Raw genomic sequence first — 12,505 nt, forward strand, 5'->3', positions numbered from 1 at the left:
CGTCCTACGCTAGAAAGAAGTGTACGCACCAAGTTTCGATAAGATATCAAAATTTTTACTCGAGTTATCGTGTGCACAGACGGACGGACAGACAGTCACCGCTTAATAGATTTCTCTTTTCATTCTGATCATTTATGTAATACATTTGTCTATATCTATCTCGATTCGTTTTGCCTGTTACAAGCAACCGTTATGTGAACAAAGTTATAATACAACTTGTTCGTGATATCTTGAACAATGTTTATTCATGATACAAAAATTGTAAGGTAAAACCGCCGTGAGGCAGCCTGAAAATTTTTGAAGTGTTCTAACATAACAAAAATGTTTTCAAATTTTCAATCTCACAAAAACATTCTCATTTTCAGTCTCAAATAAAAGAAAATTTGAATATTTCAATCTATTTGTTCTTTGTTTTACTTTTATTTGGCATTTGAGATGCTCTCAAAATTTCAATTTCATAAACTAGACAAAGTTCAAAAAATAAATGATGGCCGACGAGTTGAGCGAGCGCTTTTACCTTTAAATATTTGTATAATGGGTGTATTAAACAAGGTGTTATTGGCAACTCACTGCGGCTCTCTTTTAAGGTACTATTGTGTCAAAAAATATAAACAAACGATTCAAAATTCATAAAAATTTTTTTCAACTTGACTTTATAGGATGGTTCTCCTGAGAGCAACGTAAAATTCAATCACACTTTTAATTAATTAATTAATTAATCTCAACTGGAGGGTAACATTCCCGCACAACCGACACGAGGGGCGCAGTCCGCATGACGTACGGAACCTTTTTTTTTTTTAGTTTTTTGGTGCCGAGTAGTGGAAACAAGAGTTTGTTAAGTGTCGAGATCTAAACCTATTCAGCTACAGAATCAAATTCATCAGCTGGTTGGATATGCTAAAGATAGTATTTCAATTATTGAGAGTGGAAATAATAGTTTTCTTTATAGTAAAAATCGAGTCCGATACGTCAAACGTGCTGGAATGACAGTTAAAATCTTGACATAAACCACGGAATGATTCGTTTAGTTCAAAATTAGTTTTGCCTGGCTTTAAAAATAGAGGTCGAAAGTGTCTTGACACTCGAGAAGGAACATTAAAATTTACCTCAGCCAGGAGGGTCGGGCTATTAATCAAGCCTGTCATACCTAGAATTTCTCTACGACTTGCGAGTGTAGGCAAATTTATGAGCCTTAGGGCCGTTTGCACCATATCTAGTTAACGCTAACTGGAGGTACATCCTTCAGTTAAGCACGTTAACTGCTTTATCGATCACATGTTATATGATGGGTGTCGATAACATCGATAAAGATGTTTAACTGGGAGTTAGAATTAACTAGACATGGTGCAAACGGCCCTTAGACGACTTGTGTAAGGGGGGGAGATTGTATTCTGAATCCCAGTTAAAATTACGCAATGCAAAAAGCAAGAATTGTTTTTGAATTGATTCAATCCTTTCTGAATGAACTTGGTAGCGGGGATGCTAAACAATAGATCCGTATTCTAGTACAGGTCTAACTAAACTGGTAAAAAGAGCTTTTGTAACATAAGGATCTTTGAACTCTTTTGACCATCGCCTTACAAATGCAAAAACGCCTAAATAAATAAATAAATAAATAAACATTAATATGATGGTTGAAATTGAGTTTGGAACCCATTGTGATACCAAGATCGACAAAATTGGATACCTGCTCCAGATTATAATTTGATATTGAATAAACAGCTGGTTGAACAGCCCTCCGAGAGAAACACATAACTTTACATTTTTGAAGGTTTAGTGGTATATAGTTTGTATTACACCAACTAACCACGTTGTTCAGATCCGCTTGTAACAAAGACCTTCTTCGATAGAGGACAATGTTTTAAAAAGTTTCACATCATCCGCATACATTAAAATGTTTGTGTTTTATTATAGAAGAAATATCATTAATGAATATCAGGAACAGAATCGGACCAAGGTGGCTTCCCTGAGGAACTCCTGAAGAAACTTTAATGATGTTGGAAGAACAATTATTAACAATAACTTTTTGTGTTCTATCAGAGAGGTAAGATGAGATCCATTGAAGAAGACTGGGCTGAAAGCCGATTAGGTCGAGTTTACGGATGAGTAACGAGTGACATACTTTGTCAAAAGCTTTACTCAAATCGGTGTATATTACGTCGGTATGAGCATTTTCTCTAAAACCGTTTGAGACATGAGTTGTAAACTCCAATAAATTAGTCACAGTAGATTTTTCTTTAGAAAACCCGTGTTGAGATTGTGTAATTGAAGAAGATATAGAATATGTCAGCTGGTTAACAATAATTGCGAATAATTTGGGGATAGCGGAGAGTTTCGCTATGCCTCGATAGTTTTCTATAGAGGACCTGCTGCCGTTTTTGTGAAGTGGTATTATGAAAGACTCCTTCCAGGCTGACGGAAAAACGCCATGTTTAAGTGGCAAATTGAATAGAGTTGCTAAAGGCTCGCAGATGTTCTCAGCGTAGTGTTTAAGAAAACATGTATGATCAGGTCCAGGCCTAAATGACGCTTTTACGGTTTTTAAATAGTGTAAAACTTCATCGGAAGATATTACTGGAATATAAGCAGAGTTGATTGGACAAAGCTCGTACGGATAGTCTCCACTTATAGGGAAGTCTACAGAATAATTGGACCTAAAGAACCGAAAATATATTACAAATACATGCTAAATACATTTTGATCTCACCAAATAATATACTTCCTCTGTAAATATTTTATGAAGTGTTCCAAAATTCGCTCCGATCGCATTCACTGTTGAACATTTGATTTAATTGTTTGCTGGGTTAGAACTGTTTCGGCCGTTGAGTTAAAGGCAAAATAAATTTCCTTCACACTCCTACGCGTTTCGACGCATTTCGTGCCTTCCTGAGGGAGTCTGTTTTTTTATTAGAATGACAAACAATAAACATGAAATACAATGTTTTGAATTTTACATTTAACATCTAACTCACATTTAATAATAGTAACATTTATATCACAGGAAAATTTTTTGTGTACATACACCCATCAATTGTTTTGTTTCTGCTTTCGCTGACGTCCATTCCTACTTTGAATAACAGCTGTGTAAGCACTGTCTCTGCTGTCCACGTCTTCTTTGAAATTCATCGTGTTGTTAAGCTGCTGCTGTATGCGGAGACTTTCCAGTGTCATTCGACTTCTTTCTCTTCTTTCTACATCTAAGATCATCGTATTCGCGAAGTCAGCTGTGTATTCGTTGTTAAGCAGTGTTTGCATTATTCAACTTTGCGTTCAACAATTGCGTTCAACTCAACGCAGGGTTGCACGAAAAAAAAGTTGAATGGCTAAATGTTGGCTGGCGACCAACTTTGTTGAAAGCGATTAGTTGAAAGGCCATTCAACCAAAAGTTGAATGCAAAGTTGAACAATGCAAACACCTTTTTATGGCGAATATTTTGATATTTTTTCATATTTTGATATTTTTAGCCATTCAACTTTTTTTTCGTGCAACCCTGCGCCGAGTTGAACGCAAATGTTGAACGCAAAGTTGAACAATGCAAACACACTTTAAGTCAGGTGTTGAGCCAATGCTGTTGTCATCTTTTTTTTTTGCATCCATTTCGTGTTCGTGGATTCTTATGCTTAGCGCTCTTTTCGAAGTGCCAATGTAGCATTTATTACAGCTTTCGTTTCCTTTGCCTTTGCAATTTATTTGATACACTACATTGTTTTGTTGTTCCTTCTGAATTTTGTCTTTTGTTTTTGTAAAGATTCTATGCAGTGTATTATGAGGTTTGTGAGCGTATCTAATTTTCTCATTTTCAATTCTTCTGGGTAGTGTTTGATTGTTTGTTAGCCCTGGTATGTATGTTACGCCTATGTACTTTTTTTCCGTATTTTCTGTATGATTTGGGCGTGGAGTTTTGTTGATTGTTCCTCCATTAGCTTTTCTATTAAGTTGCGTGGGTAGCTATTTTTGAAAAGTATATCGCGTATTTTATTGTTGTTTTCTCTGTTAAACCTTATGTTGCTTATGCCACGTATTTTTCATATGAGGCTATTGGCAGTGTTAATTTTTTGTCTCCAGGGGTGATTAGAGTGATAGTTAATTATTCTGCCAGACGCAATTGATTTCGCATACCCATTAAAAGTTAAGTTGTGCTCGTTACGATTTATTTCTGTATCTAGGAAGGCTATTTTGTTGTTATATTCTTTCTACGTTGTGAATTGTATCTTGGTATGCTCTATATTTAATGTCGTCAGTATATCTTCCATGTCTTTGATTTTAACTATTGCTAATATATCATCTACATATTTGTTTATGTATTTAATATATATGTTTTTACGTTTTTTTGATTTGATTTAAATAGTTTGTCAAACAATTAATACTATAGTTTGATCGGAGTTAATATTATCTTCAGTAATTAATCATATTGTATTAAACATAAGCTTATAATAGGTGAGAAATTATTTAGTCTTAATATGCATATTTTATATCGTGTTCTAAAATTCGCTCCGAGCGCGTTCACTATTGATCTTTTGATTTAAATATTGTTTGTCAAGCACTCAGTAGTGGAGTTTGATCGGATTTTATATATTTTTCAGTAAATAATCATATTACAGTAAAATATAAACGTATAATATGGTAGAAAGTTAGAAATTATTTAGTATTCATATGCAAAGTTCGCTCCGTGTTCCAAAATTTGCTCCCAGTGCGTTCACTATTGATCATTTGATTTAAATAATTATTTCTCAAGCATTCAGTACTATAGTCAAAGAACGTAGATAACAAGAAGGGACAAGTCGTTATAATTGTGGCGAAAGTGCGCAACAGGGGCGTGCCTTCTCTTTTCATCCAATCAAAAAAATGCACTAGGGCAAAAGAGAAGGAACGCCTCTGTTGCGCACTTTCGCTACAATTATAACGAGGTGTCCCTTCCTGTTATCTACGTTCTTTGCTATTGTTTGATCGGAGTTTATATATTCTTAAGAAATTCATCACATTTTATTACAATAAGGGTATTCATCAAACCTTATAAATGCATTGTAAACCGTATAAACTTATAATTGTGTAAACCTTATAAATGAACTGTCAAAATTTGTATGGAAGCTCGTTTACACAAATCTGATAAATTTATCCAGCGATTTTACTGAATAAACTTGATAAACTGAAGACAATGCAACTCTGTCGCAACTCTAGCTATGTTTTCCTAGACAATAATCGGGATCCGCATACAAATTTTGCACGCAAATTCAACAACGATATGATCCTGATAGAGATCTGGTTCAATTATTATCCCGTCTGTTTGTTTTGTTTCACTGATAATTCGCAAAGTTTGGTCGCCGTGACAAATGAATTCATACACAAACAGACATTCTGCCATTGTTTCTTATAACTTGCTTCAAATAAATAGCCTTTATGTTATATGTACATTTATTTAAATATATATCTCGTAAATATAATTGTTTAGCTTTAACGTGTATAGTCGGCCAGAAAACTGCAACTACTCATGAAAACATACAATAAAAGCAATGTAGATGAAAGTAATAAATATTATTATTAAAATAAAATCAATATACAAAACGTTTTACACCATTTATTAGAAGAAAATCGGAATATATTTTTATACCCGAGCGCACTTGTGCACAGCCAAAACGAATCAAGATAGATATAGACAAATGTATACATAAATGCTCAGAATAAATAGAGAAGCCGATTAAGCCATGTCTGTCGGTCCGTCCGTGTACACGATAACTCGAGCAAAAATTGAGATATCTCAACGAAATTTGGAGTGTAGGTTTCCATTTATCCAAGGTAGGTTGGTATTGAAAATGGGCGAAATCGGACTGTAACCACGCCCACTTCCCATATAACGGTAATACTCCGATATTTTAGTAACTACTAGAGATTATTCACTCAAAATTGATATTTACAATAAGTTTTAGACGACAAATAAGAATATTATAAATTTTGGGAAAATGGGCGTAGCCACGCCTACTTATGGTTACATGTGTATATCTTGGTAACCGCTGCACCAATTTCTTCCAAGCTTGACACAGCTGTTGGCCTTCGCACAACATACCAAATGGCCGAAAATTTTTAAAATCGGACTATAACCACGCCCACATCCCATATAACGGTAATTTAGAGAAATACAAAATCTTCGATAAATCAGTAAATATTAAAGCTAATTTATTCAATCTTGATGCTTGCAACAATTCTTAACGAAGGAATATGTTTGTGATAAAATTTTAGAAAATTGGCGGGGCACCGCCCACTTATGATCACATATATGTATCTCGGTAACTGTTCGACCAGTTTTTATCAAACTCGGTATGGTTATTGTGCTTGCCACATAAAAGCAAAACGTTGAAAATTATTGAAATCGGACTACTTAGACTTTCTTACTTGTTACATTTAGCATAGTTTCCATTTAACTCATTAAGTACATATTTCTCTACAAACTTTTTAAGATCACTTCGAATTGCAAAAATAGCGCAAATTTATTGTATTGAAGTATAAAATCTTTTATTAGGTTCATGTTTACTCATAAAGCGCATATCTCTCGCCATTTATCCGATGTTAAAACTTTTCACTACATTATTTTGGTGCACAGCACCCTGAAAACCTTTTCTACTCGTATACTGTGGATTTCACACAAAGGGCCTGTGCCAATCGGTAACCCTTTTCTCCGTGGTGAGACGGGTTTGAAAAACTTGCTATGGTGTATACAAATAAATTGGATTTTGCTGTGCCAAATGCAAAGTAAAATTTTGACAGCTGGAAAAAAACAAACGCTCGTGCGAAAGCTTTATTTTTATGTGTTGCTGAAATTCTTCAAATTTATATTTATTTTATAATTTGCAAGTAACGTACGCTTTTTTATGATTTTTCAGCTCTCATATTCATGTTCACTCTTTATTACCGCCAAGCAATATTATGTGTATACATGGTTATAAGCTGTCAAAATTTTACCTAGCCCCATGAGCTAGGTAAAACTCCGACGTTCGTATTCACCACGAGAAATGTCAGATTTTTACTGTCATCCGTCAAAATTTTTTCTTTTCTCTCATTTGTCACAGCCCCAAACGCGTTTCAACGTAGATAATAATAATAATTAGCGCTTACACATCTGTTAGTGTTTGGCCGAGCTTCTCCCCCGATTTGTTGCGTGCGCCTTGATGTTCACACAAAGCGGAGGGACCTACAGTTTTACGCCGACTCCGAACGGCGATTGTATTTTTATGAGAAGCTGTTTTTCATGGCAGAAATACAGCCGGAGATTTTCCATTGCCTGCCGAGGGACGGCCGCTGTTAAGAAAAAACCTCTTATATATTTTTGCGATGTTGCTTTGACCAGGGTTTGAACCCAGGCATTGTGGAGTGGAAGCGCGCACTGCTTACCACTACCAGTGTTGCCACTTGAGTTTAGGTACCAAAACGCCTACCAAATCAGTTTCCAAACTGCCAAATTCTTGTTCATCATTAAAACGAAATTTTCTTGAAGTAACGGGGATTTTAGCTTCACAATTTGACAGTATAATATTGTTTACTGTGTTGGTTAACTGTATACCAATATTTAAGGATAAACAAAACAAATAAGAGAATTAATGTATTGCGTATAAAACTTTTGTAAAAAATGTAAATAACTTTGAGATTAATTCAATTCATATCAAAAAAATTTTATGTTTGAAGTAACAAAATCTGACGTTTTATGGAATTTCAATAAAAAAATTACAAATTTTGTTTCAATTTGCATACACTCACACCTTGCAAATTGCCTATCACCAATATTTCTTTCAAGACGATAGGCAAATTTTCGATCAATTCCAACGGCTGATCGATCATAGCTTTGGGAAGTCAGGTTTTGTTTGCAGAAAATTGTGTGCTTAGTAAAATTTAGAAAAAACAAAGAAAACTTATACGTGTGAGCAAAGTGAAAGCAATGTTTTCGACGTGTAAACGCAAAGTAAGGCGTGCTGCATATTGGTCGTCCAATCATTGTTTTTCAATATCACAATAATGATGCAACTCGGTCGTGATATTTTAATTCATTTGGCGTCTAAAACTTCACTTTGAGCAGGTATTTTCCGTTTTTCTGGTTGATATTTTCGCGAAAAATTTACAAAAACCTTGAATTTTTAAAATATTGATTATGCTGCAACAATTCGAGATATAATTTTTGAGCAATTTCTCTTTTCTTTTCTTGAAATGTGCACGCAGGCAGAGAATTTTTACGATTTCGTCATATTTCATAGTTAAAACTCTCACATTTATTGAATTTCATTGCAAGTATCCACTTTTAATAACTTCTATAGATCTTATGCAAAAAATAAAAATTTTTATAAAATTTTAATGCAAATATTAACTTTTTCACTAATTTTTCCCCATAAAATGTAAACAAACAATGCGTGCACAACGATTAGCAAACGACAGTGCCGTACTTATGTGTTTCTGCATCTTCTACGATTTGCCGATAACTAGCCGATAACGACAAGTGTGCAGATCTCCTTTGAAATGCATGTGCTCGGATCAAAATTTCAGGGCGAGACGATAACGCAACAAGAGTGCAGATATCCTAAGTGAACAAATTTTAATGCTCAATTTGATGGACTTTTCAAAACATTTTTGCCTACCAAAAGCTTCATCAAACCAAGCAAACTACCAAAGGAGAATGAAGCTACCAATTTTGGTTCAATTGGACCAAAACGGCAACGCTGACCACTACACCACAGCCATGATCCAACTACACAAGATCTGACAACATGGAGCAAAAGAAAAAAGTAATTTTCTGGTTGACGTTTGTAATTTCGGCGCCATGTTATTTTCTGTGTAAAGTAAACAAAGAATATGAAGACGAAGCATAAAGAAAATATGCAAGCAATGTTGTGCACATGTTTGTGCTAACCCATTTATTATTTTTGGACGTGTTTTTGCATCCAATCACTGCGCACTTCATTTTAATTACCACCGACAAAATACACATAAAGAAAGAAGCAAAACAGAAATAGCAAACTTCAAAATTAGGTTCATTCCTTATCTTTTAAGACTAAAATCTGAAAAGTGTCAAAATGCCAGAGCGTAAGCAAAATGCGCTCACTAAAAGAGAATAACAGGAAAAGTAAAGGAACGCAAAAAAACAAATTTTTAGTCCAAAGAATGGCAACAACAAAGCTAACGTCAAATAAGAATGGAAATGTATGTACAAAACATATTCACACAAGCACAAGCACAATAAACACTTACTATATCAATTATTTTTGCCTCCTTCCAATTTCAATTCACTTTTTTACTTTTTAGATTATTCTCACTTTTTGCGTATTCTTTAATTTCCGTTAATTTAAATTTAGTTGAGTTTGACACTTTTCGAGATTTTGCCAGAAAAAATTCTTCTGACTAAACCTGACTACTTCGGACTGATGAGAATCACTCTCACTGGATGTTGCCCTCTCATTTTAGCTGTCATTTCCGAGTTAAGGAACGCTTTTTTGACTAAATCTGACTACTTCGGACTTTGTCTGACCATTTCTGAGAGATAAGGAACGCTCCTATTACGAGCGTCACACACTTTTTTCTCAATTGCTATTAAAAATGGCTGCTTCCCAACCGGTCAGATCTGTTCTAATTGGTTCATGCACCACAGCGGCCGACAACGTAGATATCAAGGCGTATTTAACAAAGTGGTGTTGGCCGTATATAAGTAAAAAATTACACTAACAAATTATACGCTGATGTCCATACTGTCATTCCTATGAGTTACAACAAACACATCATTTGGACATAATGGCCTCCACGGCGAAAAACTCAGCTGTCGCCCCAACACCACCTTGTTTAATACTCCTTGGTAGATATGATACATAAAATTCATACATAGTTATGGCAATTCCTCGATAGTGGTCGCCATCGATAGTTGCGATAGTAATGTCCCATCGATAGTGCCATCGATAGTTTGCCACTACTAGTACACATAGTCATATGAATACATAAACAGACTGTGTTTGACACAACGAGTTCATACCAACGGTAAAAGTTGTATTTGTATGATTGCTACAACTTGTAAATTGTTGAGTCATGTTCGTGTCCCTACTAAGAATGTTCGATATCGTAACGATTATTCTGAATATCGATATTTCATGGCACGATAATCGATTTTTGGGTCGATACTCCAAGGTCGATATATCGAACACATCGATACTTTACCCGCAATATCAATATTTAAATTTAAATTTATTTTTCATCTCCAAAAGTGAATGGGAAAATACTAAAGTAGTTTTAATCAGCAGCTTGTGTAATTTATTTAGCTCTTAAAAAGGTGTTCGCACGAGGCGATTTCGCGTTCAACTCACCAGGGTTGCACGGAAAAAAAGTTGAATAGCTAAATGTTGGCTGGCGGCCAACTTTGTTGAAAGCGATTAGTTGAAAGGCCGTTCAACCAAAAGTACAATGCAAAGTTGAACAATGCAAACGCCTTTTTATGGCGAATATTTTGATAGTTTTTTATATTTTGATATTTTGAGACATTCAGTTTTTTTTTGAGCAACCCTGCGTGAGTTGAACGCAAAAGTTGGCTGAAAAATCGCGTCGTGCGAAAGCTCTATAAGTTTGACAAACCGTTGCAGTCAACCGGCATGCCGTTTTAATCCTCAGTAATTATACAAGATGGAAATAACGGAATTAGGTGAGTTGATAGGCAGGTCTAATATTCTTTTCAATTGGGGTAGGATTTTCCACATCGATTTTTCCCGATATCGATACTTTCTTAAACATCGAACTTTCCTAGTCCCTACTTGTATTTACTCGTACCGTTTCATACCTCGCATGTTCCAGAATCCGATTGTTTAAAGATGCCGAATTTTCAAGGAACTTCTACTGGCGATTTAGTTAAAAAGCGCGAAGCTATCCGAAAGTCAACATGTCGAAAAAATGGAGCTAATACCTTAAGTAGTATTAACTGGAAAAACCAGCCGAAGATTTCAAATGCCTACTCAACTAACCAGCAGCCAGCTGCAAATATAACACCAGACACTCGGTCAAAAGGCAACCAAAATGGCAGGAAATATAGTGCCCCTCAAATGAGCACGGTTTTGCGCGATGTAAATCTAATGGAGAACATCGAGGCTTTGCGGCCGCCCTTGTTTAAAAATGATGTCGACTTAACACCGCGATCGAAAGCAACTATTGCTCCTAAGGTAATCGAAAATACTTTTGAAAACTCCCATTGCAGTAAAAACTGTTATTTTAAATTTTCAGATAACCCAAAGACTGAACTTCAATGCCGCTCAAGTAAACTTTAAAAACTTGACACCCATTAATGTTAATGATTCAATACTGATTCAAAATCAATGCAATTCAAACCATAGCAGATTGACAAAGCCTAACAAAGTACCATCACCGGAGCTGTGCCATTGGCTGGAGCCTCTTCCACCATTGAAACATTCTATACCTGAACCAGAAATTACGCTAGAATTTTGTGACCAAGAATTTGACCCATTTGATTGTTATCTACTGTTATTAAATAGATGATGTGTATGTACATATATATTTAACGTTTTGCATTTAATATTTTTAGTCCATTTCATCCAATAAAATTCATAACTACTAAGTGTAATATAACATGCGCAAAAATGAAATCAGCAAAGCCGCGCTCCTGTGAGATTCCAACGAATACGGCTTTGTTTTGCGGATTTGCCTGAAGTCGTAGACAAACACCCAGAACGAAACAGCTTATTGTACTTATGAAGCCGGACAAAAAAGAGTTGAAAGGGAATGTGCCAACTAAACAACAATAAACGAATTGTATAACGGCGGTGAGGAAAACGTATGCCAAGTAGGTATCCACCAACTTCAGTTTTCGGGGAGTGTTTTCTACGTAATCATTGTAGAATTTCTCAACCACGCCTTTAACACCAGACATTTCGATATAAAAATAACACAACTTGTAGACACGTCGAAGTGAATAATTATTAGAGTTGCTAACGATATATCGATGTATCTAAAGGATCGATATATCAACACAAAATCGTTTCCTTAAGCTCTGAACACATCGAAAACATCACCACGCGAGACGACATTAAAATTTTAACTACATAATCTGAACGCCTCTCGACGGCGACATGATTTTTTTGAATGCGGCATCCACACATGAAGAGTTTGCCATAAAAGAAGAGGGCATACATCAAGATAACCAACCGTTCAGCTATAGAAAAACTAAAAATGGAGATTGCTAGTGCTTTTTACGCTGATTTTACTTATATAAATATTACTTGCCGCAATTAAAATGTAAAGTAGATTAAAAGGTAAAACAAAAAATACTTTGGTATTTTAAAAAAGTAATATTTTCTAAACTGGTTTTTATATATTTATGCCAAAAATATTATAAAACAAAAAAGGGAAAATTTTAGAATGGTAACCCCCGATTACGGAATTAAGGAAAATAGGGGGGGGGAGGGGTAGAGGGGGTTCTAAAGGGAGTGTATGTAAAGTTTTAAAGCGCGCAACCTTATAGTTTTGAAGTAATTTGTTATT

At 35.2% G+C, this 12,505-nt stretch overlaps 2 protein-coding genes across 2 annotated transcripts; one reads left to right on the forward strand and one right to left on the reverse strand.

The window, feature by feature from the left end:
• Nucleotides 1-10,560: 10,560 nt before the first annotated feature.
• Nucleotides 10,561-11,521, forward strand: LOC118754789. Its single transcript, XM_036489667.1, has 3 exons — nt 10,561-10,658; nt 10,808-11,169; nt 11,231-11,521. Exons 1-3 carry the CDS (start codon nt 10,640-10,642, stop codon nt 11,501-11,503), a joined length of 654 nt encoding a protein of 217 aa, XP_036345560.1. The 5' UTR covers nt 10,561-10,639; the 3' UTR covers nt 11,504-11,521.
• LOC118754790 (dolichyl-diphosphooligosaccharide--protein glycosyltransferase subunit DAD1) lies at nt 11,501-11,928 on the reverse strand. Its single transcript, XM_036489668.1, has one exon. It carries the CDS (start codon nt 11,892-11,894, stop codon nt 11,556-11,558), a length of 339 nt encoding a protein of 112 aa, XP_036345561.1. The 5' UTR covers nt 11,895-11,928; the 3' UTR covers nt 11,501-11,555.
• Nucleotides 11,929-12,505: the final 577 nt, after the last annotated feature.

The sequence above is a fragment of the Rhagoletis pomonella genome, unplaced genomic scaffold (assembly GCF_013731165.1).
Source record: "Rhagoletis pomonella isolate Grant_MI unplaced genomic scaffold, Rhpom_1.0 Rhpom_scaffold_04630, whole genome shotgun sequence".
Classification (NCBI taxonomy): domain Eukaryota; kingdom Metazoa; phylum Arthropoda; class Insecta; order Diptera; family Tephritidae; genus Rhagoletis; species Rhagoletis pomonella.